The sequence below is a fragment of the Asterias rubens genome, chromosome 21 (assembly GCF_902459465.1).
Source record: "Asterias rubens chromosome 21, eAstRub1.3, whole genome shotgun sequence".
In the NCBI taxonomy this organism is placed as follows: Eukaryota; Metazoa; Echinodermata; class Asteroidea; order Forcipulatida; family Asteriidae; genus Asterias; species Asterias rubens.
Genome location: NC_047082.1, coordinates 9,240,746 through 9,268,036, shown reverse-complemented (window position 1 = coordinate 9,268,036; position 27,291 = coordinate 9,240,746). Strand labels below are relative to the sequence as shown.

The 27,291-nt window shown below is 39.5% G+C and overlaps 2 protein-coding genes and 1 non-coding gene across 3 annotated transcripts; all 3 read left to right on the top strand.

The window, feature by feature from the left end:
- The first annotated feature begins 993 nt into the window (after nt 1–993).
- On the top strand, nt 994–19,100 carry LOC117304565. Its single transcript, XM_033789091.1, has 7 exons — nt 994–1,269; nt 13,193–13,309; nt 13,714–14,000; nt 14,770–14,878; nt 15,348–15,548; nt 17,207–17,327; nt 17,490–19,100. Exons 1-7 carry the CDS (start codon nt 1,173–1,175, stop codon nt 18,082–18,084), a joined length of 1,527 nt encoding a protein of 508 aa, XP_033644982.1. The 5' UTR covers nt 994–1,172; the 3' UTR covers nt 18,085–19,100.
- Nucleotides 15,811–15,883, top strand: Trnak-cuu. Its single transcript has one exon. It is a non-coding gene; the product is annotated as a tRNA-Lys (tRNA).
- A 1,448-nt stretch (nt 19,101–20,548) lies between the features above and the next one.
- On the top strand, nt 20,549–24,356 carry LOC117304812. The gene is made up of 4 exons (XM_033789425.1): nt 20,549–20,818; nt 21,206–21,677; nt 22,175–22,274; nt 22,935–24,356. Exons 1-4 carry the CDS (start codon nt 20,804–20,806, stop codon nt 23,503–23,505), a joined length of 1,158 nt encoding a protein of 385 aa, XP_033645316.1. The 5' UTR covers nt 20,549–20,803; the 3' UTR covers nt 23,506–24,356.
- Nucleotides 24,357–27,291: the final 2,935 nt, after the last annotated feature.

The window sequence follows — 27,291 nt, the reverse complement described above, 5'->3', positions numbered from 1 at the left end:
TAAGTTATAAAGAGTTTTGTGAAATCGACGGCAGTGTCTTTAAGCAATCATGTATGGTTCGTTTTAGGCCCGGTCACACAGGCCTCGATAACGAGAACGAAAACGAGAACGATAAAAATGGACGCCCTCGATTGGTTGAGTGAGGTCGTTTTCTGTGTGACGCAATCCAACCAATAAAATGCGTTCTGTTTGCGTCGTTATCGTTTTCGTTATCGTGTGTCTCGGCCTTTTCCCCTCCAACTCATGATCTTTTGTATGTCGGTCTCGGTCTCGTCTTCGACTTTGGTTCCGACTTTGGTTCGGCTTTCAGATTCTGATCCAGTTCTAGGTTGGCTTCGATTTCAAGAGGCCTAAACAAAACCGGTACATGAAAATGGTGGTTGATATATAAAGTGAAGTAGTGAAGAGGGGGGACGCGAAGTAAGAAAAGCCGAATTGAGGCAGTGTATGAGAAGAATATGGAGTTGGATTCTTCTGCCATGTTTACCGTGTGGAAAGCAACATTTTACGAACTCGTTGGATGGCCGTATTAATGAAGCAGCTTTAATGTTGCTAAAACATGATTACCGAGTTTATGTTGTCTATATTATGTTTATTATTTGAAGACCTATTGTTGTTGGCAATGTCAAGTTTGTTTGTATCTACAACAACATAACCAACAAGTTTTGTATGAACTTTAAGAAACGCAAAGTTATAGTCTAAGAACTTGTATAGAACGAAACAAAGCAACGAGGCATAATAATGAAGGAAATAATAAGAATGTCAGCGTGTTGTTGTGGGTTTGGGGAAAGCAGGAGGGGACAGGGGGGGGGGGGAGGACCCAACCCGACAAACTTCAAATTGGTTTGTCGCCGCTGCAAGGCCACCCTGTTTATTTCTCTTTTAGACAGGCGCAGTGACACCGTCCGTGACCTGCCATGTATGAGTACATTGGGGAAGGGGGCATGATACATCAACTATAGTCTCCCCTTCTCTCTGACTAATAATTTGCACCAGGGGGTTTCAAAACGCATAATGCTTAGAACGAACCCACCCTCCTGAAGCATAGCTATGGATTTATGAAGAGTAGATGAGAGTTACTGTGCCTATGCTTCATCGCGTAGTTACTCCACTTCTGGAAGTCTGTGTGTTTTCGTAGCTTTTTAAAGAGGGCGTGGACATTGTTATGTGAGATGACAGAGATGTGCCTAGCGATGGGCTTGAGATTTAGTTTACTCGGTTTGTGGGTGGTACTGTTTGCCTGGCGAAGTGTGGACTGCATGAACACAAGTAAGTCAAAAAAAACTAACAGTCGTACAATTGGTTTGGCAAAGACTTTCTCGCCTAGCTGTCAGTGAACAGAAAACTACCTTATCTACATTGTCTAGGATTGAAGGCACTGGACACTCTTGGTAATTTACACAGGTTTGTTATATGTTGGGATACACCAAAATGACAATTACCAAACGTGTCCAGTGCCATTAAACGTAATTCCTGTTGTTGTAGTCAATGGTGTGGATTTGTTGGACAGTTTCATTCACAAAGTCTTCGAATATTAACTTCCTTGTACAATTTTAGCCAATTTTAACCTATGTACACATGACAAACAACATTTTATTTTCTGCAGGTAAAAGTTCTTGGTCATGAAAGCAAACTTGGGTTATACTCATTAAGGGTGAGGGTGGGGTTTTGTTTCCTGTTTCCTTCATATTGAATGCAACCCCTGGCCAATAAGTTTAGAGCTTTGACTTGAAATGTAAGACCCTTTAAAGGAACAACCGTGCTTTGTAAATCGTCGATACGGTTATAACTAAGAAAACGGAGTCATATATCTATGAGCCAAATACCAGATTCTCCCGAATTGTATATGCAATATATAGTGGGTATAAAGGGTACATGTTTACAGAGGGTAAAGCTGGTTTTCCTACACAAATAGTTATTACTTCCAAGTTTGGAAATATCTGTACGCATTCTGTATTTTTTTTTCTCTCACTGTCTTTTTAAGAAATAAGACACAATCTGTTGGCCACAACTTTCCTTTTCAAAGAAAAGCTACAAACAAAAATGTGTGGCATCAGTCATGGACAGTATCAACAACTCCTACGCGAGTATACGCTTAGATAGTCACTCCGATTATTTCGGGTCCCAAAATTAACAAAAAACACTCTAAAAACATTCAGAACAAAAAATTTGTCCGCTGCTTTTTCTTTCGGACACGTATAATAATTACGAATGAAATATGTACATGTCGATAAATATGTGAGTTTTAGGAAATCACTTCATTTCCTGAACCAGTCTTTCGTTATCCATGACCTGTCACCATTAATTAACAACAGTTACTCTAAAATATTTAAATATTTGAACGCTTCACTTTCTGTCAGAGTCAGAAAAAATATAAAATGGCAATTGCGTTCTTGATGTCTCGATGAATAATCCTGTGAATGTTAGAAATCACCTCATTTCCTGAACCAGCGAGTCTTTCGTATCCATGATTTGTCACTTTTCAACTATAGTATAGGCCTACTTGATATTGACGTCTGTGTTATGACGACTGGTGTCATTTTCTAAGAACTTCGAATTGCCCTTATTTTTCTGGCGTCACGCGTCGCTCTTTGCATCTGACCTCCTTATATGTCCGCCGGATGTCAACATATCTATAGCCTCTTCACCAGCCGTTTCTTACCTCGACAAGGGTGATTTTTAATAGCACTTTGTAGATTTTTAAGATGATTTCAGCCTTGGTCATAAGAATAAGAGTTTCCATTTAATGTCTTCAATGCACCAAGTGAGAGAAGACTCTTATTTGATACACCAAGTGACAATAACCAAACATGTTCAGTACCTTTAAGATGCTCAATGGATTGTTTAACCTGTCAAGAGAAATCGATAGCCTCAAAATGAATATTCCATTGCCGACTCGAGACATTGGGAAGATGCGGTTGATTTGATTCTCAAGACGGCAGTGATGATACGTTTGCCGCCTCCATGCTCATAAACACCCTATAGATTCATTATTTAAGGCACTGGACACGTTTGGTTACTGTCAAAGACCAGTATACTCAAACATGCATAAAATAATAAACCTGTGAAATTGTTTACTCATTTTGTCATCGATGTTGCAAGAGAGTAATGCAATAAAAACAACCCTGGTTCCACAAATTTGTATGCCTATTATAAAACCTCTTTCTGAAAACTACGTTACTTCAGAGGGAGCCGTTTCTTTCAATGTGTTGTACTATCAGCAGCTCCCCACTGCTAATAGCCAAGTAAACATTGTTTTTAGTAATTACCAATAGCGTCCAGTGCCTTTAACTCTCTATATCTTCTCAACTGTCTAGCCGGAGGACACGATGAAGAGTCGCTTTAGAAAAGCATCAAGCATGCCTAATATTACAGATTGAGAATTAGTCTCTGAATGCACGCTCTTCCAAAACATCTCCTGCCTTCGTAAAAAAACGTCTGGAGTGACAGACTAAGTGAATTTCTGGGTCCACTGGTGGCTCGTGTGGTAGAGCATCTATTAGAGTGGTTAATGTATACACCACTGTTTTCGGATGATGCACGTAATAATATAGGAGAGTCTACTGAGAGGTGAAAAAACACCGCTGTATGCGGCTACACGAATAAACAAAAACTGTCAAATCAAGATCTCCAGGGATTTTGAATTCCCATTTGACTGTTATATCAAATTAAGCTTTTGGATTTGTCATCTGGTTATCTTAAACCCTTCTCATGCAGGTCCCTCGCATTTAGAGGAGCTACTCTCTCAGAAGATGTTTATTCACCAAAATGGGCAAATTGTTCACCTTTGTTTGTTTTTCATTTGTGAATCCAGCCGCCTTTACGTTGTCTCCTGCAATCGTCATTATTTACTTTTTATTTGTGCTTAAATTTTCTGCAAATATGAAACGTGCAACAATAATTGAATATCCCCTCCCCCCCCCCCCCCCTCAAAAATAAATACGACTTTCAGGCGTGGATTTTGCTTTTTTTTTTTGGGGGGGGGGGGGTGGCCGGTGGTGGTGGTTTGCATACGATTCATTTTGGTTTTCTCGAACACAGATGAAAATTCAGCAACCTGTTTTAATATTTGTTTAATTCCCTTTATTCTAACTTATGTTTCGATCAATACTTCTAAGTTGCCAAAATTCCTACTGAATTAATGGTAGCTGGTGTTGTCCATGTTGCAGCACCCGGGGTGAGGAGTTCATTTCGTCGATATTTACCGTAAATTCGAGAAAACAAAATAGTTGGCGTGCTACCTTAAAAATTCGATTAGCTTGAAACCCAATATAAACAAGATCTCGATAGTGGAAAGGTTATGACAACTTCTCTTAGCATCGTAAAAGATTTAAACCTGGATTCATCGGTGGTTCGTATCAGCGTGGCCTAGATGAATGTGTATACAGTGGGTCATAATTACAGATTTCAAAGTAAATTGATTGAAAGTATGTCCTTATTTCGAGGATTCCTTATTTCGAGGACAGCAAGGTTGCAAGCAGGAGGAAAGCCTCTTTACAAATTCTCCATCTCACTCTATCCTGCGCTGTCTGTTGCCAAGAAATGCCCTTATATGTACTTAGTTCATCTCTCCATCTTCTGTTTAGTCGCCCTCTCTTTCTTGTCCGGTTTCTTGGAGTCCAGATGGTTGTTTTGCATGCCCCCGTTTTCAAACCTCCTTGCTGCAGGTGACCTGCCGTCGGTTTGTAACAAACTCTACCTAACTTTAGGATTAATCTTAAGATTTTTGACGAGTTCAGTTCCGTATGCGAAGACGTTTTGGTGAGGTTGTGTTATCTCCCTTTTTATTTTATGTACTTATTACTTATGTTAAAGTGTTTCACTTTCTTAATGCTGTTGTTGTTGTTGTGAACAAAGCATACCAGACAAGAATTGTCTTTCCCCTTTAAACGAGCTCCATAGGGGTGGGATAGGGGTTAAAATTACCAGGGTTATGTGACTCGTGTTGAATCACAACTTCCGGTTAGGCGATCAGCTCTACCTTCGAAGGGCTCTTTCGATCCCTGCGTAGCACAACAACAACATCTTTTCTCATGAGGATGACTGGAGCAAGTTACAGTCGAAACGTTGAGACCAGTTCACTCCGAGATAGTACAGTTAATAAAGATCCTATAATCATGGAGGAATACAGTCATCTTTGTTGTTATAAGCGTGTTCCGCTAGGAAAATAAAAAGTAGTGCAAAGGTAATTACAGGAAACGATGAATACGAAGTTAATGAAGTTGTTTATTGGTGTGTTGGCGCTTAACTGGGATGTGATTGGGTTCAACAGAGGTGGGTTATTACAAATATAGTATACAACTATAATTGACTGTCAAAACTGCGTTACCACGAATATACCTTGGTTAAGCGTTTTCAGTGAATATATGTATAAAAGATGAATCTGATATGCCATAACTGTCAGTAATGTTTTTTGAGACTGTGTAATTCTGTGTGAACATTATTCGCACAAATTTTTCGGCGATGTCTCAACAAATTTCGTTTACATCTACTTAAAAATGGGTCAAAAATGTATACTCCGCCTGTAAGATGACTTGTCAGTATCACCATATCAAGATATTATTTGTTGTAATACAATTGCTTAGAAATTAATAATGATTAACAGTTCAGATCAGTCTTGAACTCGGCCCTTGATCATCCAAACACGACTAAATTGTCACACAATGACCTGATGAGCAGTTGACCATCACAAACAGTGTGTCATCACAAACAGGAAATTGGTTTGGATTTCAAACTGTGTATAGGCGGCCTACGCTATCACAAAATAATAGCTTGTTGACAAAGAATATACATTCTTCATAATAATGTAGTCTAGATTAAAAACCCTGTTTTCAATTTCTGAATACCTGATCGGAGCTTAAAAGCCAAAGCCGTCGTTTCGAAAAGGTCATAAAAGAATAAATATCTTTGCACTTCTTGTGTGAGAAGTAACACAGTATTGACAGTCACAGTGCTACACCTGACAATTATTTACATGTATAACGCTTTAGAAAGCTAGCTCAGTACTGATTTGTAAATCTGGGAGTGACAACTAAAACTTTCTGTAGGTCTATTGTAATTGTGCAACGATTACGTTTAGGCATAAAGACTAACTCCAAAATACTTGACCTTTTATTGGTTTGTTTTTAATCTTCAATGGACGGTATAAAGCAAGTGAAGTGTTGATTAATTTGCCAGTATTGGATTAAATTGTCAAACATAAATGAATTCATAGTTAGATACAAGACTTATTGAGAAAACAAATCGGTCAACAATATAATCTTTGATTTCCTGATGATGATGCCATTATTTCTCGCAGTCTGGCGCCGACCCATTGACCCCGTCAGGTCAATAACAATAAGTGTCAATTTGTGCTTACATTGAACGCAGAGACGACTGGGTTTTGACCACTGACTATAAGTCTAGCCACGGACCTCAGTTTACCTCATTACAACCGTAATTATGACATAGACAGACCGGAAGTCATTGGTTGTTTCATCTTAGTCACACAGATTTGTAAAAACTGCATTCGTGATGTGGTAAGTTGTCATTGTTGTCAATCACTACTTTAAGTTTGAAGAGTAAATGGCAGAAATAGTGCTTTGTAGCTCCCATAAGTGCAACTTGTAATTTGCTCAAATCTTCTTAATTCCTCTTGCGAGTTGATGTCAGGTAGAGACAGGAAACCAACATCGGCGTTTTAAAGAGGCACTGAAAACGCTAATTATGTTGCAAATGTACAGTTCCTGTGCCAGAAATTCGTGTATTTTTTCCCGCTAGTTCCACTTGAGTTCATCTTTTAAAGGGAGGGTAAACCTTAAGTAATTACTTCCCAAATTATTGACCATAAACAAATAATTCGGGAAAGAGCACTAGAGAGCTGTTGATATTTTAAAACATTGTTAGAAAGGACACACTTTTAAGTAAATCGTCTTAAAAAAAGGTAATTTCTATTAAAAAAATTGAGTCTGAGGAAGGCTTTATATTATAAGCATGAAGCCTTTCACAGGCGTCTGTGAAAAACATGTTCTTTAAAAAAGGTAGCTATTTCTTTCATTGTTTTCTTGCATCCTCGATCACCGGTTGAGCCCAAATTTGCACAGGTTTCTTATTTCATGTTTGGATTACACCAAGTAAATATACCGGTATTCGACAATTTCCAAACGTAAACCTCTTCCTTCAACATAGAAGTTGCAATTCTTTGTCGTGAAGAGAAGTGAGTTAGTGATATTGAATATAATATTTTAGTTTGCCCTGACGTTGCAGCCACTTTCTTCAACTCATCTTGATTTTTTAAAGTCGGAATGTAATGATACCTGGCACTGGTGTGGCTAACGCCCTCAAAACCTGTGCAAATTTGGATAAAGGGTTACTTTAGGCGTACAGGTGTTTGGGAGCAACGAAGTGTTTTGCGTTGCTCATCAAAGACGGATTCGTACCTTGGGGATAGAACTAAAGATGAATGACATTGTTCGATTGTTGGAGATTTCAAGTGTGCAACAACACGTCAGCTAAATGGTTACTTAATCTGCTTGGATTGCTTTGTTTATACACCATCAATTACTGACATTGTCCTTGGGATGCACCTGTTTCCAGTTGAACGATCATTCTCAACCGGTCAAGGGAAACATCACAAAAGACAACCATCAACAATTATAAGAATGTGTGTGGCCAATTAAAATGGGTCTATTTTTATATTAGAGTTATGTGTATCTATCTAGCTGGGTAGATATTCTTTGAGAACTTGTCTTGCGTTGTATTATACTGCAATTGGTAATTTGAGTTGATTTAACATCCTTAATGGAGTTTGACAAATTCTCGTAAGATATTCTAAGTATAGTCTCATATTTTGTCAACCAGTTTGAATATTTTATTGGACGTTGATTTAGCTATACTAGTTATATTATTTACCTCAATCTTGAGACCTAAGTAAATATGGAAATTATTGGAAATTACTGAATATTTTTAAACAATAATTTAAAAGTGTTAGACTATATGTTCGTTCTGGCAAGTAACTTTCGCTCTCTGTTTGAGTCACTAAAATGGAATTAAATACTTAATTGGACAAATGAGCAGTTTTAGAATGTGATTTAATGATTATTTGGTTCGTGAAGGATATTGTCTGTACAATCGTCACCTTTCTGTTTGAAAAAAATGCAAAATTTTGCAAATCGGTGTTTGTAAAAATTATTGACATACTCTTTAATGTGAAAATTTTTGAGCAATTTTCGGAATTAATGAAAAGTAATCACCAACATATATTCAGGAATGAACACATTCTGACAATTCAGCTCTGTATGACTGAAACTAAGGCTGTGGACACTATTGGTAATTACTCAAAATAATTATGAGCCTAAAACCTTGGTAAGAGTGATGGGGATCGGGAGAGGTTGGTAGTACAAAACATTGTGAGAAACGGCTATTTTAGTTATCGAGAAAGAAGTAATTTTCCACGAATTTGATTTCGAGAACTCCGAATTAGATTTTGAGGTCCCGAAATCAATCATCTGAAAGCACACAACTTCGTGTGACAAGGTTTTTTTCTTCTTCTTTCATAGTTAAACCAATAATCTATTTCGGATCACGGTACGATGCATAACTGTCAAATTATCTTGATATTCGGGAGTCCCTCGACCAGGTACACACCCGATAAGATATCACGTTACTGTTTTAAGCACATTATAACCATTGCGAAGAAAAAATGTTACCCATCAAAGAGAAAGGGTGTAACCTTAGGGGTTTGTACACGATAAGCCACCGAGCTGTGACAACATTAAACATCCGACCGATGATGTTTGACTTCGGATCCATTCCAAGTGAGTTCGGAGTGTCACGCCACCTCAAGTGGTTATTGTTTTCTGTCGATATGATGTCTGACAAGTGAAGCCGTATTGGAATTAGCGGCTACGGCTATGAGTGTTGCTAGGATGTCCTGTACTTCAACAATGACGCAGCGATGAAGCCGGAGCCACAGCCAGAACCGCCGATTCGGACCCTACTTATAGACGGTTTGTGATATGTACGTCCAGATGCTGATTGACTAACAAAATTAAATATCTACTGTGTAATTACCAATAATAAACAACATTTTGTAATGGAGTGACGGCCATTTTTATTTTCCGTGATCGCAGATCAGCCGAACACGCGAGTCCCTATGTGAACAAGAGGTACCAATATTCTATATGACGTCACTTTAAATAATTTGCGTTAATACAGACACTGGAACTGATGCATTTGGTGTGAAACAGATAACTAGATCAGTCGAGATGGTTCGGCTTGGTTTTACTGACCTGTGAAGTAAAACGTCCATTAAAAACAACAGGCATGTGACACTAGTAGTCCGGACCTTAACTCGATTGCAAATTGGGGTGAGTTGAATTATTATAATTGGTGAATTCCTCCAAGATGTCAGGGCCAGTTGTCAAGATGAATGATATAATAGTTGATGATGTGCCTCAAAACCGCGACACCAGAAGTGTTTTATAAGGAGGTTTTACTACGGCGCTGAATCGGACACAGAAGACGTGTCGTATCTTAGGGGTTTCCTCTTTTACCCCTTGTCTGAAATGTGGAAATCTGGTGATTGATTGATTGACGTAAATGCTGTCTGTCAGGCTGATGACATTCGGATTGGTTCGATGCATAGATTTGTATAATGTGTGTCGGTGTTTTGACTTATAGTGATACTACAGTTATAATGTGTTTTTTTGTGCTACATAAGTGAGTACAAATGAAACGCACGCAAAGCAACTTTTGTTTGAAACTGTCTCTCTGAATATTCTGCCAATGAATACTGGATCCCATGGATAACTTATCAATCAATATCGAATGTCCAATATGTAGGGAGCTCAGACGTCGTGGACAGACTGTAACCATTACTACCCCAGGGCTTCTCGAAGAGGGAGTGCGTTTATTTTTTTTTCTTTAAATGGTTGGCAGTCGATGAGCAAGAAGATTGGCGACCCAGGCTACGTCTTATTCGACTCCAGTAACCCGACTCACAAGAGGTAGCAGCTGATATCTCCGCAGATCGATTCGAATCACTCTTTTCAGAAATATGATCTTCCCTGATTTGATGTTCTTGGTGTTGTACAAACGAGAGCGGAAAGATGCGATCACGATAAATTGAAAATTATCTGTCCGGAAACTAGAAAGAAATGTTAAAGAGTGCATCGTGATCAACTCAAGTTTAATATCTGACATGATTCGTAAATCGATGGTTGCAGCTTTTATGATTAACGCCCTCGTGATCCTAGCTCAATATTACAAGTCCCTATAACACATGTTCCAGTTTTAAACATCGTGTTCTTATGATGGCTTTCGTTTAGCTGACATTTTTTATCTAATGACTTTTAGTTCGAGACATGTATTGATGCATGTCCAAAATGCAGAAAAGAATTTGTTTGTTCACTGCCCCCTCCATGAAAAAACAGGCTTTCTTTGAAATGTTGGTTTCTTGTTTAGAAGGTAATTTCCGGTAAAGTGATATATTTTTTTTCTTTCTGTTTTTTTCCTAAGATTCAAAAGCATACTAAGTTTTGATGCGAATAAACATGTTATAGGTGTATATCGGCTTCATGCTACACTTAAACCGCTTGTCTATGTTTTTGCTCGTCTCAAAAATGTTTGTTAGAGTTAGGTTGTTTTGCCAAGGGGCAAGGGCCTAACTGCATTATAAAAAGAGATACAGTTTTTGCACATAACATAAAAGTCATGACTATGTGCAAACCCCTGCCGTAACCTTTGACCCAACTGAGAGTCACCCTCCCCCCCCCCCCCTACACCTCCACCCCCTCGTCCCTACATTCCTCATATCGGATCTCTGTTACTGCGTCTTGCAGCTGTGGGGTTGACGGAAGACGGCTTAATCATCTTCCTGCTTTACAGGAAACTTACAAAATGTACAAGATTTGTACCATGCAGGAGAAGAAACACTGATCGAGCTGTTACCCTAAAACTACGGTGGCTATGTTTGGACGTCGACAGTTTCTCAAAAAGAAGAAGAAGATGAACAAGAAACACTTGAACTCAATGGAATAGATGCAGTGTGTTGTCACTTCAAAATATAGCTAGAAATAATTGCATACACATGTTGATGTTGAAGATTTGTATTTGATGCATCATTCCTCGAAACAGAACTCTCCGAAAATGTTCCAGTTTGTTTGTTTTTCTTTTTGGGAGTCTCAATATTCTCGACATCAGATTTGTTTCACCAATATTATTTACAAATGAATAATTCTAAAGATTAAATTTAATTCAACGACCTTCTCCTGAAAGCGGTCAGAGCATATTGATCGAAACGTCGAGTTTTCAACCACCGGTTCTTTCCAGAACCTACACAATTTATACAAAAACAAACTATTCTATTACATATTGTCATAAATAAGGGAATGTTGATTGACTGCGTTGTATAACAAAACGTCAATTATAAACTCAACCACAGAATCTAATCTATATGGATCCAGGGGTTTTCCACTACTTTAGGTCTCATCACAGGTTGTTTCCAATTGTCTCTAGAAAATACATTCAGGTTCTATTTTTGTAAAAACAATGCCGGCTATTTAAAGAAGTCTGGATTTATTTATGCTCCCTGGTTGATTCCGCTTCATATATATGAAAATCTTACTCACTCATGTAAGATGCAATCGATCTGTGTAGGATCCCAAGACGTTTTGTTAGAAGCCTTTAAATCTGAAATCCCCTGGCGAGCAAGCAAAGTTTCCCATGATATAAAACCTGTTACTTGCTAAAATGCTGCAAAACAAAAAGAGAAACTGTGAGGTATGGTTGAGAATAATAATATTTTCCCCAAAATAGTACCTAATCATCTAGGATTACGTGGTTGAATTTATATTCACTGTGATTGAGCGAGGTTCTGTTTTAATGTTAAAAGAATGTCAACGTGAACACATTAACTTGGTTCCCCAAAAAATATCCAAATAAACTCGATATTTGCACTGTCTTTAACAGGAACCAAGTTCAAAAACTGTTGGTTCTGGGTAATTACTCATAATTGTTGGCATAAAAAACTTACTTCAAAACGAGCGACGATGAACATTGTGAGTAATGGCTCCCTCTGAAGTAAAGTAGTTTTTGAGAAAGAGATAATTTATCACTCAAATATTAAAAGACTTCAAGCCTGAAGCTTTTCATTGGCCATCTGAAAGCACATACATGACTTTTGTGTGCAACAAGGTTTTTTTTTCTTCTTTCATTACTCTCTTGCAACTTCGATGACCAATTAAGCCCAAGTTTTCACAGATTTGTTATTTTATGCAAATGTTGTTAATAGGCCTACATCAAGTACTAATACTGGTCTTTGACATAAACCAAGGGTTTCCAGTGCCTTTAATCATGTTGTAATACTTGAAGACTGTTACTGGACTCAGTGACTTTATCTTAAAGAGCGGGTGATCCATCTTCTTAGCGCTCATGTCTTATATGATATTATCCATCGATCAAGGGCTTCCTTACTGCACCCTATATTTTTTTCATTTTAAAGGTCTCCTTAAACGACAGCCGAAATTGTTTATGACCCAAAGACGTGACAACCTAGCCTATATCATTGGTTCAAATCTAATGGCATAAGCCGATCCAAGGATAGACGGAAGAGGGCGGTTTTACCCCCTTTGGCTTATGGATTAACCATAAGAACTTATCCATATTTGAAGTTATTGATTTATTTTAATCCCATTGGGAGACCTATAGTCTATTAATGGCTCTCGCAGCATTATTTTTAAGTCAAACATGATCTCATGTTCAATCCAATGGTGTCATTAATGAGCCTTTTTGTAAAGCTGGTTTAGCACAAACCTTGGTTAAATCTTCAGTAAGGGAAGCAGTGTAGATCTATGTCATTCCAAAATAGACCTTATCGCAAAATACTCGGTACGCGTGATGTACAGGCGTTGCATGAGGTGCATGCTGGTCTAGCTAGTACTCAAGTTAGATCCATAGCTATACCAGCATGCACCTCATTCGACAGTTAGCGCTTGCGCAATGGTTGTGAAAAGGTGTATGTGGATATTCTCCATTGAAGTTACCAACAAGTATTACAGTACAACACTTATTATTGTTATGGGAGGTAGGTTTAAAGAGACCAAAAATAAATTAAGCTCACAAAAATAATTCAAGAAGAAACAAGAGTTTCCACAATTCTTTACCAAGCTTCTTAATGATAATATTCCCACCTTCTTAATTTTATCCTTTGCAGAGACCATAACATGCCAGTTCCAGGGTGGGCTTTGCGGCTACACACAAGACGTGACGGACGATTTCGATTGGTCCTTAGAGGTTGACGATACCCGGGAAAACCAGGCTCCAGCAGAAAGTATGTGTCACTATCCTTGCCTCTCTACTCGTGCACTTATAAGGAATGTACAGATCGAAACTCCCAAAATATAATCTCGAGCTTACTCCCTTACCCCCCCCCCCCCCCCACCACCACCACCACTACCCCCCCCCCCCCAGTACACACCCAGCGCACCAAGAACAAAACGAGCACAAGAAGTTCAATCAAGCAACAGGATCTCCCGCCTGTTTTGAATAACAATAAACTTTGTGGGTTGTGAACGAGTTTTAAATCATACAAACTTTTGTTCAAGAATGTAATAATTATAATGTACACGTCCCCATCAAAGTTTAAAATCCTACGAGTTTATTTTACCAAATATTCAAAACAGTCTGCATCTTTTCCTGTTATTAAAAAATGACTGGTTCGTTCTTCTTTAACAGATAACTACATCTGTGCCTGCAGAAACGGTACAACCCTACCTCCTGGTAGTCTTTCTCGGCTCATCTCACCTATCTACGAGGTCAAAGTTCCGTCGCTACTTAGTCTCCAGTTCAGACACTTCAAAACAGAAGACGACGACAGCCTTCTACGAATCCGAACCCGGAGTGTCTCGCGAGAGGCTGCCGGTCATGACGAGCAGCCGTTTTTCAGTATGGTCGATGACCTGAACTCGCCACTGCCCTGGGCGATACTCGAAGGAAAGACTAACGTCTTCTCATCATTTCAGGTACTGATATTTCTTGACTTTGCACAGTCTTGCTTTTCCAGTCTTCATGGAGAAATTTAAAACCCTTAGCCGAGCTTGATTCGAGAGTAGAGGGGATATTGTGCAGTTTAATTAAAGTGACAAAGCTTGCTCGAAAAGGAGCAGTGGGGGCCAATTATTTATTGGCAATTTTAGACAGTGAGATCTAGGCCAAATTTCATTAAGCTGCAGTAGCAAAAGGTGCTTAACAGTTTTATGCACAGCCAAATTTTGCCTGAAACCAGTCACAGGGGACACATGTGAAATGGTATTTTGGCTGCTGGTCCTTTTTATGATAGCTACGTTTTTTGCAGACCAGGCAGCTCAATATGAAAATTAGGCTCTGGAGTCACTGTCAGTGTGTGTACATACCAAAAAGTTTCCCTTGCATAAAGCACACGGTGGTCGAAGGGATCAACACGGCAATCATCAAAGGAAACTTCAAAGTTTCGTTCTCGGACCTTATTGACTTTCCCCTTCCTGTGGTCTCTCTCTCCCCCCCCCCCCCCCTCTATCTTCCTGTTGTCCCCCTCCTCCATCCAACCCCCCTCGTTCTTGATCTGGGTGTCCGGTGTCCAGGTCTACAAACTGTACCCAGTTTAAGGATGTGTCTGTCTCACTTCACTAAATAATCTGTTGGGCATAGTAAGAAATGACCAAGCCATCACAACACCGAAAAAAATACGTGTTTCTGAACTTAACGGGTTTGGGTACTTTTTGTAAGACACAAATTTGATTATTTAACCTACAGTTGGTGATTGAAGCGGAGTTGGGCATTTCCAGGAACAGTCGTGTTGCAGTTGATGACGTCATCGTCAAATTGTACTCCTACACCAATCAACAACGGGAGAAAGTCACTGGTAAGAATTTTCGCGACTTGTTGAACTTTTCCAACTGCACACACACAAAAAACATTATAGAGGACTGAAGTTAAGAACCATACAAATTACTTGAAAATTGAAAGAGTCACATTGCCATGTAAAATCTCAATATTTGATTGCTGTTTGGAAAAGCTTGCTCCTTCTCTCTTCGACGAGTTGTTTGTAATTAGTGAGTATTTATAGTCAATACAAAAAAACATAACATTTTCTCTGAAAAAACACAGTAATTATCTACTTGCTGGGTAGATTATGATCTATTGAGAACTTTTCTCGCTGTATATGTATTTCTACCGCGGAGTAGATTTTTTGGCAAGACAAGTGCAAGACAAGTTCTTAAAAGAATCGACCTAGCAAGTTTGTTGTTACCGTGACCATTGATACCTCACCATGCAATGCCTCAAACCAGATATTAACTTGTAGTAATGGGCCTATTTATGTATTTTAACAGCTGAACCATCCAAGCCCGTCGAGTCGGTTTTCAAGAACACCTCATCGATACTGGCAAACAACAAACCGATGCAGCCGCCCCCAACACAGCGTACAGGGACGCCTACCCCAGTCACTACTATGACGTCACATCAGCAGGCCATCTACAATGTGGAGACTGTGGATAATTCAGTTAGCACTGTATTTCAGGAGAAGGCAGCCGGTAGGTGGAAAACAGTAGAGATAATCTGGTTTGCTTCACAAACACATCAATAACAATTCAATTCAATGTTATTATTTCATCACACATTACAAGTTTAAAGTGTAATTTGTTTTTATTAGGGTGTCCTCTAAAAATCATATGACAGCAACAATACAAAAATTTTATTACAAAATACAAACACACGGCAGTTAACGGTTGTATGGCTTCTGACTGGCACCCCCGAACAAAAAATATTGACAAAATAGGGACACCGCCAACAAAGGGCTAGATAGCTCAGTTGGTAGAGCGTCGGCACCTTAATCCGGAGGTCGTTGGTTCGAATCCCACTCTAGTCAATTCTTTGTTCAACCCCAAAAATAAAAAAAACAAACACAATACAAAAGCGAAACCAACTTTACAGCACACCCGCCTTTAATCACACCCGCCTATAATTGGTATTCTTCTCCTGACCACAAAATTAATGACCCCATCAAAATGTCGATAAAGGTTTCCCTTTGAAATGCCATGGTTGTAGAGTTCACACCCCCACAAAATGAGAGGCAGGTATAAATGGATGTGGTCCTAGTGATCACACAAATCTAGAATCCCCAACTTTGACTGTGATTTTGAGGCAGAAAGTTACACTTGGCCTTGGAGTCACAGGCTGCCCGTGACTCATAAGCTGATAAGGTGTACACCATAACCTCCTTTAAAGACAGTGGACACTATTGGTAATAGTCAAAGACCAGTCTTCTCACTTGATGTATCTCAACATAATATGCATAAAATAACAAACCTGTTAAAATTTGAGCTCAATCGGTCGTCGAATTTGCGAGATAATAGTGAAAGGAAAAAAAACCTTGTGTCACGAAGTTGTGTGCTTTTCGGATGCTTGATTTCGAGACCTCAAATTCTAAACTTGAGGTCTCGAAATCAAATTCGTGGAAAACTACTTCTTTCTCGAAAACTACGTCACTTCAGAGGGAGCTGTTTCTCACAATGTTTTATACCATCAACCTCTCCCCATTACTCGTAATCAAGTAAGGTTTTATGATGATAATTATTTTGAGCAAATTACCAATAGTGTCCACTGCCTTTAAAGGCACTGGACACGGTTTGGTAATTATCAAAGACCAGTATTTTCACTTGGTGTATCCCATCATATGCAACATAACAAACCTGTGAAATTGGGGCTCAATTATTTGTCATCGAAATATGCAAAGAAAAAAAAACACCATGTTGCTCAAGTTTGTGCGATATATAAAAGGCTTCATCAGACCACAAGTCTTTTAATAAAAGCTTTTTCTCAAAAATTACGTTACTTCAGAGAGAGCTGTTTCTCACAATGTATAATACTATAAGCAGCTCTCCATTACTCGATACCTAGTAAGTTTTGATGCTAACAATATTAGTATGATTAATTACCAATAGTGTTAGTTCCTTTAACAAGACTTCATTGATACCTCTAAATATCTACAAAAAAACAAAGTCCTTCCTGTTCACAAACTCCCTTTTATTCAAGCACAATCCTTTACCTATATTTTGAAATTTGTTCTTAATTCACTATAGGATGTCGAACAGGAACGTGGTAATTGGCAGCCCATCAGACCAATTACATACAATTTCCTCTCCACTCACACCTGTTTTTTTTTCTTTTTTCTTCTCCCAATCACTTGTAGATCCGGACGATGAGGGCGTTCCAATGTGCTTCATTTTAGCAGTTGTTTCGACGAGTCTTCTGGTCGTGTTTATCCTCGCATTTGTGTTCGTCGTTTTCTCGCTGACGAGGAGGAAACGACGGTATGTCAAAAGAGGGCGCTATCAAAATACTTTGTGTGCACAGTACGCCGCATGTTTGTTTGATTTTTGATAAAAAAGTAAGCTCATTTCATTAGAGGTCGTTCATTTACCTTCTCTCCTCACAAACTAAAATTACTTCTGGGTTCGTTGATTTTGTTTTAGGTATCGGAGGTTCCACTTCAGTCACGACTACGAGGAAATCCAAGGCAAGGAAGCTTATAAAATGAAATCTTCCTCCGTTTCTTCCATGGCACTAATGAAAAAGCGCCCTCAATCCCGGACATCGCATCATCGTAATCGTCATTCAAACTCCCGCATCCACAGCCTATCGAGCTGCCTGTCCAAACTGAGCATGCGCGATAGTCTCCACTCAAGCATCTACGCCGAGATCACGGAGGCCGACTTGGAGCTTGCCATGGACAGGTCGGACGTTGAGTTTGGTGCCAGTACGACAATGACGACGACCTGTACTGGTACCTGGGATCTGATTACCAGCGACGGGAGCACCAGTGACATCACCATGCCGGCAGAGGACTCTTACGTCACTTCTTCGTCAATGCAACTTTTTAACAGCAACAATGGCAGCCAGAATGACAGTGGATGGGTAGAGAACATCATATACGAGAAGACGTCTGATATGAGCAGTTTGGAGTCTATGAGGAGATTCTTCAAGAGGAACAAACCCTTCAAGGGGTTGAGTTACTACACAAAAGAAACGGATGCAGTGGAGTCTAGACAACGAGTGAACACCGTGTAGTCACAACCACGGCTTGTGTCGATGTGTCGTCAATGACCTGTGTAAAGTTGCTTTATAACAGAGCAGGTTACCATACCAGTTATCACTAGCAAGTTCCTGGCAATTTGATTACAAAGCAATTTGTTGTTAGTTTTGCAATTTGCAATACATTTTACTTTGCAACTCTTCTAAGCGCTCGAGTGTCCATCCCGGAATCACACCGCGTTTGATGTGGACAGAACATTTTTCTGTGGAGCTTGCCAGCTAACTGTCAACAGATGGCGCTCTCTAAGGCAGCTGCTATGCCTAGTGTAGGCCCTTTTCGAAACGACGGCTTCAGCTTTGGATTCAGCTTTAGGCCAGCTTGGCCTGTCGGTTGTTTTACAATTGCGTGTGATGTGCGTAATATAGGCGCTCTGGGCTTCAGACGAGAGAACGGATCCTGAAGACGAATCCAAAGCCGAAGCCGTGGTTTCGAAAAGGGCCATCCCTTGCCTTTATCCATGGTATCGACGGGAATTGCTCTTACATACCCGGTGATTTTATTGAATAAGTTATTTCAATCATTGGATAAAATGTGCGGGGACATAAGCTATGCTTTGATTGTCCCCGGTGTTGGTGCAGCTGACAAACGTCACTTAATTCGGACCATGCCAATCAAAACACAGATATGGAAAGCTTACTGTCGGTCGTCTGCAGTTTGTTTTGTGAATGATATAATTGCATGTGTTGTATTTGTACATAGGATTTGAATTGATTCACCATGTGAAATGAATATAGGTGAAAGATGATTATGGACAGGTATTGACGTAGGCTCTGGTGCAATCCACGATTGTTTTGTCATGATGTTCACGGCTGACAAGGAGAACTCATTGTGCAGCCGATTGACATTATCATAATAATAGTTGTTGCTGTTTGAGTCGTCTTTGATTTAGATGTTTATTGTTAAAAGGGACTGCTGTCTTCTATTTCTGTACAATCTACTGTGAAAACCCCATGTTTGTATCTACTTGGACAATAAATTTCCGAAACGGATATAGTTGATAAAATGCAAGTTTCTGCATCAATTTGTTTTAAGGACTGCGTTGAATGTATTAGTTCAGATACACACCCACAAGCTTGTATACGCATGCAGCCGTGGACCTCCTTTTGTCCCTCTTGAATTGCAACAGCTCCCTTTCGGGTTTGTAAACGTTGTCCAACTGTGGACCTTTCTCGAATCCTGGTCCCTATTGTCCTCTTTTGTTATAGGTCCCCAGTTTGAATCTAGGAATGCGGGGGAAATACAACACAATACATTTAAAGACCCTAGACACTTTGGGTAATTGTCAAAGACCGGTCTTCTCACTTGGTGTATCTAAACATACGCATAAAATAACAAACCTGTGAAAATTTGAGTTTGATTAGTCGTCGGAGTTGCAAGATAACTATGAAAGAAAAAACACCCTTGTCACACGAAGTTATGTGCTTTCAGATGCTTGATTTCGAGACCTCAAATTCTAAACTTGAATTGAGGTCTCAAAATCAAATTCGTGGAAAATTTCTCCAAAAAAACTGCGTCAATTCAGAGGGAGCCGTTTCTCACAATGTTTTATACTATCAACCTCACCCCATTACTCGTAATCAAGAATGGTTTTGTGATAATAACTATTTTGAGTAATTACCAATCCACTGCCTTTAATAATAAATTTCCGCTCATAGGGACTGGTTGGTGTTTCCCCTTTCGAAACCGGTAAAACTCAGGAGTCAAAAGAATGTGAAGTAACACATTGTACTGTGTTACACAATGTATGTCCTGAAAATGAAGCTTTGTTTGTAACCTGATCATTTCGAAACTATCGGAAGGGTTTTTGTTCTTCGTGATCTCCCGTCCTATAAGGTTCGCACAGTCACCAACAGGAGTGAAAGAAGGCAGTACTATTGATACAATAGATGTTAAATTTGCATTGATTAAAAATATTAATTTTACCGATGTGTGTTAGCACTGTATACTTAGTTCTTTTCCCTGAGTCCTGTGAAAAAAAATATAACAGTCATATAACTCGGGTGGGATTCGAACCCACGACTCACAAATGTATTTCAATGACGTCAGGGGACCTTTGGACGGTCAATGTGAAAGTTTGGACCATGAATTGTGTTTGTGATAACAAGCGTGTCAGCAAATCATGTCGTTAATTAACGACATGATTTGCTGACATGCTTGGTATAACAAAAACGAGTCATGGTCAAAAGTTTATTTCTGCCAATTCATCAGGGGTAAACTAACAAAAACATGAGCATAATCATTAATTAGTTAAACTTCAGGAGTCACATATAACCGATATGTGTACGTGCGGTTTCCCATGCCATGTATAATAAAGCACCAACACCTCGGCCCATACAAGGAAACAACTACACGTGAACGTCATGCAAGCTATAATCCAAATCTCTCCCAAGTCTGAATCATTTCTTTTGAAACTCCACATGTTTGTGTACACTCAATCCAATCCCTTTTTTCCGTTGACAAAAGGCTATGCTTTTTTTAACATTCCGTTTCCGCATCCGGGTGTTCTATGTGGCGGCCTTTTCGTAGGCTGTAGCTAGGAGAGCACTGAAATAGAACGGCTTCGATTATTAGTGAGTGTTGATCGGATCTGGGTGACATTGGCGAGGTATTTGATGCAGGTGGCAAACCAGGAAGCTATAAGTGACGGTAATTCTATTCCCATATTCCTGTTGCGAGCTGGTGCAAACACAAGTCATGGAGATACAATCGGTAAGCTCAAAAACTATTACTAAAATTAACTCTGGAAAATTTACAAATAAAACTAGTTGTTAATTTGATTGTCCGCAAACCGTATGTTTAACCATACATAATTACAAAATTCAAAACAATCGAGGATCGAGGTATTTCAGTGGTGTGTATGCATCGGTGATCTACCTCATCAAGTACCTTTGCCACCAACATTTGTTTGATGTTGTTCTTAAGTACATGTAAACGGCTTCCAACGGACGTGTGATTGCTTTCCGCATGTTCCTGTCCAACATGCAAATTCCTAAGTCCTCATAATGCCAGGTTTGAGTCTTTGCATATAGTCGGTCGGTTAATATTCCAATTTACAGGTTTAATTAGATTTGAAAATTGTCTGTTTTTTTTGTTCAGGTTCAAATGGCGTTGATTACCAACCTAGTGTCAGGCCTACTAATCTTGTTTGTCCAACCTGTCTTCGCGAACTCAACGGTAAGGACATCTGGTGATGCTTCAGTGTCTAACATGACCACGATGTCAACGTCAAATCCGGAAACTCTGAACACGACAGTTCTAGAGTCAACAGATTCACCCTCAACGAGGGATGAGACTTCTTCAGTTACGGTAAGGACATCAATTGGTGATGCTTCAGGGTCTAACATGACCACGATGTCAACGTCAAATCCGGAAACTCTGAACACGACAGTTCTAGAGTCAACAGATTCACCCTCAACGAGGGATGGGACTTCTTCAGTTACAAGCAGTATGTCGTCGTCGACACCCGAGACGGATCAATCCACACAGATGACAACAATGTCATCGCCAACGACACTAATGCCAAGCACTGTGTTGCCGTCACCTCCTAAGACAATGAGCACAACTGCAGGTAAGACTATACTGTGTGCAATATGGGTTGATAAACTTCTGTGCTCGTTTTCGGTACCATTAGCCCACATCACACCGAACTCGTTCTGAAAAATGTAGTCTTAGTGCAAGACGTTTTTATTCACACTATCAGTCAACTGTCGCAGTCCCCCGCCTCGCTCCCTCGATCCTCGCCGCACACATTGGTATCGTCTTGGAACAAGACTACTTTTTTTCAGAACGTAGTGGAAACTAGTTCGGTGTGATGAGTGTATTGTAGAGACCTATGAGAAAACAAAGGGGTTGGAATAAAAGGACCACGTAGGGGGAATTCTAAAACATGGGGTGTTTAACTCAACGAGGAAATGTACAAAATCCATATATGGGAAAGTGATCAAGGGCAGGGACAAAAAGAACACAAGAATGCTCCACAAGGATGCACTCTTGAGAATGTGTGTTTCTTCGCTTGGTCAATGTGTATCAAGATTGACTATCGATGATTATGTTTATGCTTTTCAGGACCAGCTCTAGGGCAGGGAGAAATCATCGCCACCGGTGTTGGGGGAGGAGTACTGCTACTAGTGCTGTTTGTAATCGCTGCATTCTGCATTTACAAGAAGTGAGTAGATTATTTGTTGTCAAACTCGGCTTATTCTTGGACTTAATTTAGCCAATCAAACAATAACTGTGTCTAAACAATGTTTATTGATAGATATGTCATATGGGAATGCAGTTATTCCCCTCTCGTTTATTGTTTCTGTCCGTAGCTTTGACACCCCTACCCCCGCTTCCATGATTGTTTCTTAACAGTAGCCGCTTTTACAGGCGTCATACCAGTCAGTCAGTGACGCTCTAGGCGCTTCCACAGTCAGTATATTGGTCTACAAGGTGCTGTGGCGCAATATGCTGCCGATCGAACCAGGAACACCGCGGAAAACCCCTTCTCTTTTCGATGAAGTGCACTGTGGGTAATGTTACGTGCGTTACAATCAAGACACGGCACCAGTAGCTTAACGTGCCATCTGTCTGTGACTCGCCCCCCCCCCCCATCCTTCCCCATTCGATTGTTTCTCTGTATAGCTTGGGTCTGCCCACCCCACCCCACCCCACCCCCATAATTGTTCATGTCTGAAGGGTGGGTCTGCGCACGACCCCCACTACAATAATTGTTATGTCCGTATAAACTCGGTCCGTGTCCCCGCCCCCACCACCACCATTATTACTTAGGTTTGTTGTTCGATTTATTTACCCCCTGTTTACTCCTCCCTTTTTTCGACAGGTGTAGTGGCGACGGCATCGATACTAGACCTATCAGTAAGATTGACGAGGATGACTGCTTTCCCACCAGGATGTCGATGCATCGTCCCGAGGCGGCCACCATGAACGCTGATGGTGATCTTGCCTTCCTCACATTCACGGGGAAACACAACGATGTGGACGGCATCGTCAACCCAACCTACGACACCACCGTCATCGACGAATATCCAAATCAATGTGCAACTATTCCGTCAAAAGCCCGGCTGTCCCAAAACCCAAACGAGGGAAGGGATGGCGGTAAGGATGCAGATGATAAAAGTGACGTTGAGGGCGTTGTTGATGTTTCTGAAAAAATGGACGCTGAGGGCGCTGTTGACGCTTCTGACAAGAAGGACGCTGAGGGCATTGTTGATGCTTCTGACAAGAAGGGCGCTGAGGGCGATGTTGATGCTTTTGAAACTGAAAAGGCCGACGTTGCCAGCGAGTCTCCAGCTACGACCACTGGCGGGGAAATACGGCCGATCAGTGGGGTGTCATATAAAAGCGCAGACATTGATTTTGCCCTCGAGGTATTAGATGTAGGACCAGTCTGATGGAGAGATCTGTGCTTCTGTTCGAAAATGTAACCCCTGACCTCAACCCACCATAGCACGGGAGCGTACGGGGTGCCTCACCTTTATCACGCTGTCACCATCTTGGTCATGTTACCTCTTTCCAATAACAACAATCAATGCTAACGTGCATTGCGCATGGCACCATACTATTATTTCGTCTAGCGTCAGTTTGGTTACAACGATTTGGAATGGAGTAAAATCAAGATGACCACACCCCGTGTTAAAGGTCTATATCACGTAAAGAAAGGGTTGTATTGTTTTCAGCAGGGTCACGATCACTTATCATACATGCATACAGCAATGTTTTATATAACACCATTCATCAAGACCACAGCTGTTGAAACAGAGAAACGAGGAAACGATGAAACACCTTGCAAATAAAAATCACAAACAGCCAAACAATCATCGAAACAAACACTCATCAAGAGAACAAGCACTACTTTAAGGTCATCGTATAATAATTATTTTTCTTAGTATACTTTGCTTTGCTTATGTTTGATTTTATTTGCTTTGTAAATAACAAGTTTTTAATATTTGTTTTATTTTTTCATTATCATTATTTTGTGTGTATTTAATTAACTATTGCATGTTTTTTTGTATACCATCGCCAGGTTGATTAGCTAACTACAGTACTACGTTGTATACTCTAGTCATAGATTTTTCGTCATATGTTTTTATTTTATTTTTTTCCACAGTTTGATTTGTGTGTAACCTGGGGGCACCACTATATATTAAGAGAGAGAATACCATGTCCAGGCACTGAACACTATTAGTAATTGTCAAAGACCAGTCTTCTCACTTAAAGGGAAGGTACACGTTTGGTAATTACTCAAAACAAATATTAACTTAAAAACTGACTTGGTAACGAGCATTGGAGAGCAGTTGATAGTATAAGACATTGTGGAAAACGACTCCCTCTGAAGTAACGTAGTTTTGAGAAAGAGGTAATTTCAAATCCTATATAGGTAATTTCTCACTTAAATAATAAAAGACTTCTAGCTAGAAGTCTTTTATTCCTATCTGAAAGCACACAAATTCATCTAACAAAAGTGTTTTCTGTTTCATAATTTTCTCGCAACTTCGATGACCAATTGAACCCAAATTTGTACAGGCTTGTTATTTGTGCTTATGTTGGGATACAGCAAGTGAGAAGACTTGTCTTTGACAATTACCAAACGTGTACCTTCCCTTTAATGACTCTCAACATATGCATAAAATAACAACCCTGTGAAAATTTGAACTCAATTGGTCGTCGAAGTTGCGAGATAATAATGGAAGGACAAAATACCCTTGTCATTCAAGATGCTTGAATTCGAGGCCTCATCAGCTGAGGTCTCAAATTCAATTCAAATTCTTATTTGAGTGAGAAATTACTTCTTTCTCAAAAACTTTGTTACTTCAGAGGGAGCCGTTTCTCACAATGTCTTTGTACAACAGCTCTCCATTGCTCGTTACCAAGTAAGTTTTTATGCTAACAGTTATTTTGACCAATAGTGTCCAGTGCCTTTAAAATGGCAATGTTTTAAAATTTGCTAAAAATGCTGGGCAATTATTTCATGTTGGAGTCTGGTCAACTTAATTGTGCTTGTATGTAAGGTGAGCCTAGCGCAACAGCTTCAACGGTCAAAACCAAAACAACATTTAAAACAGAGTTTTGTTTTCATACAAAATAATATATTTTATTTGTTTTCTAGAGGCTGATAGACTTTTAAATATTATGTTCAAGTATTTTTGAAACTACCATTTCAGGATTGGGTGCTATCAGGAGCTTTGTGTTTCGCACTAATCCGTTTGCCATTATTGGACCAGCGCCCTCTATAGCAAGTGATAGACAATTCCAAAAAAGCTCGCAGCTTTGAAATGCTCCGTAATGCAAGTTTGTGTTTGATTACTTCACATGGTCTTTTTTAAAATTCTGACTCATCCTCGGACTCTATTGTGATTATCTTATGATCATTAGATTTCGGAACATAGTATTCGAAAATATTTAAGGTATTGGATCATATAATTTTTGTGTATCATTCTGAACTGTTTAATTATGCACATTTCACATTTATATTTTGTATTAATAGCCAAACTTTTTTATACCTATATATAAAATAGAAATGCGTGTGCCAATTGTAGAATCAAGCCCAGTAGGGTGAAGTGTTAGCAATAGAAATTAAGCAGGGAGCGGGTGCAATTATTTTATATTCAATGAAAAATTAAATTAACACATTAATGGTTTGTTTGAGTGTACAAAAATATCCTTATTTCATACTAAATGATTTTTTTTTTATATCAAGCTATTTCTTATGGTGTGAACCATCCTATAAGAAGTCATCCGTGATGGGTCAAAGCAGCAAATCAATGCCCAACTATTCTTAGACTGTCTATATTACAGGCACAATTTTGGTTCTCATGAACATTGCTTAAAGACAGTGGACACTATTGGTAGTTGTCAAAGACCAGTCTTCTTACCTGGTGTATCTCCACATAATGCATAAAATAACAAACCTGTAAAAATTGAATCTAGAAATGCAGGGGAAAATACTACACAATGCATTTAAAGACCCTGGACACTATTGGTAATTGTCAAAGACCAGTCTTCTCACTTGGTGTATCCTCTCAATATATGCATACAATAACAAACCTGTGAAAATTTGAGCTCGATTGGTCGTCGGAGTTGCGAGATAACTATGAAAGAAAAAACACCCTTGTCACACGAAGTTGTGTGCTTTTAAATCAAAATCGTGAAAAATTGCTTCTTTCTCGAAAACTACTCTACTTCAGAGGGAGCTGTTTCTCACAATGTTTTGTACCACCAACCTCTCCCCATTACTCGTTACAAAGTAAGGTTTTATGCTGATAATTATTTTGAGTAATTACCAATAGTGTCCACTGCCTTTAAACTCGATTAAGGAAACTAACTTAACACTTCAACTTTAACGTTCGAATAAGCACGAGACTAAGAAAGTCTATTTCTGAAGGTCAAGGGCTACTGTTCCTTTATCTACATCACATTCTGCAGACGGAAGACGAGTAGTTAAGGTCACACAATTGAACCCCACCTCGAAGATTTTGATCAACATTTCAGACTGACTTAGAAGGTATCATAATAGACTGATCAAAAGGAAAGCAACCAATTATTACTCTAAAGGCAGTGGACACTATTGGTAATTACTCAAAATAACTATTGTCATAAAACCTTACTTGGTAACGAGTAATGGGGAGAGGTTGTTAATATAAAACATTGTGAGAAACGGCTCCCTCTGAAGTGACATAGTTTTCGAGAAAGAAGTAATTTACACGAATTTGATTTCGAGACCTCACATTTAAAATTTGAGGTCTTGAAATCAAGCATCTGAAAGCACACAACTTCTTTTGACAAGGGCGTTTTTTCTTTCATTATTATCTCACAATTTCGACGACTAATTGAGCTCAAATTTTCACAGGTTTGTTGTTTTGTGCATATGTTGAGATACACTAATTGAGAAGTCTGATCTTTGACAATTACCAATAGTGTCCAGTGTCTTTAATGCTGCTCGCAGAATGATGTAGTAAACAAACATATTATGTACAACAGCACCCTCAACGACGTCAATTATGACATGGCCTAATACGGGGTAGAGGGCATCACTAACACTCTAGCCCCCCCCCCCCCCCTCCCCGAAATCCATTAAACAACTCCTGGATTCCAAAACGAGACCACAACAGGCGCAGCAACTGCAAGCTGTGGCGGACGTGCGCCAATTACAAGCCTCATTTTCAGTCAGGATAAGAACA

What these genes read in the sequence shown, in the direction of transcription:
- LOC117304565 (XM_033789091.1), top strand. Translation starts at nt 1,173, where the DNA reads ATGACAGAGATGTGCCTAGCGATGGGCTTGAGATTTAGTTTACTCGGT. An exon ending in AAACCAGGCTCCAGCAGAAA is followed by an intron (nt 13,310 to 13,713) that starts GTATGTGTCACT and finishes CTTCTTTAACAG; the next exon opens with ATAACTACATCTGTGCCTGC. An exon ending in ATTTCAGGAGAAGGCAGCCG is followed by an intron (nt 15,549 to 17,206) that starts GTAGGTGGAAAA and finishes AATCACTTGTAG; the next exon opens with ATCCGGACGATGAGGGCGTT.
- LOC117304812 (XM_033789425.1), top strand. An exon ending in GACAATGAGCACAACTGCAG is followed by an intron (nt 21,678 to 22,174) that starts GTAAGACTATAC and finishes TATGCTTTTCAG; the next exon opens with GACCAGCTCTAGGGCAGGGA. An exon ending in GCATTCTGCATTTACAAGAA is followed by an intron (nt 22,275 to 22,934) that starts GTGAGTAGATTA and finishes TTTTTTCGACAG; the next exon opens with GTGTAGTGGCGACGGCATCG.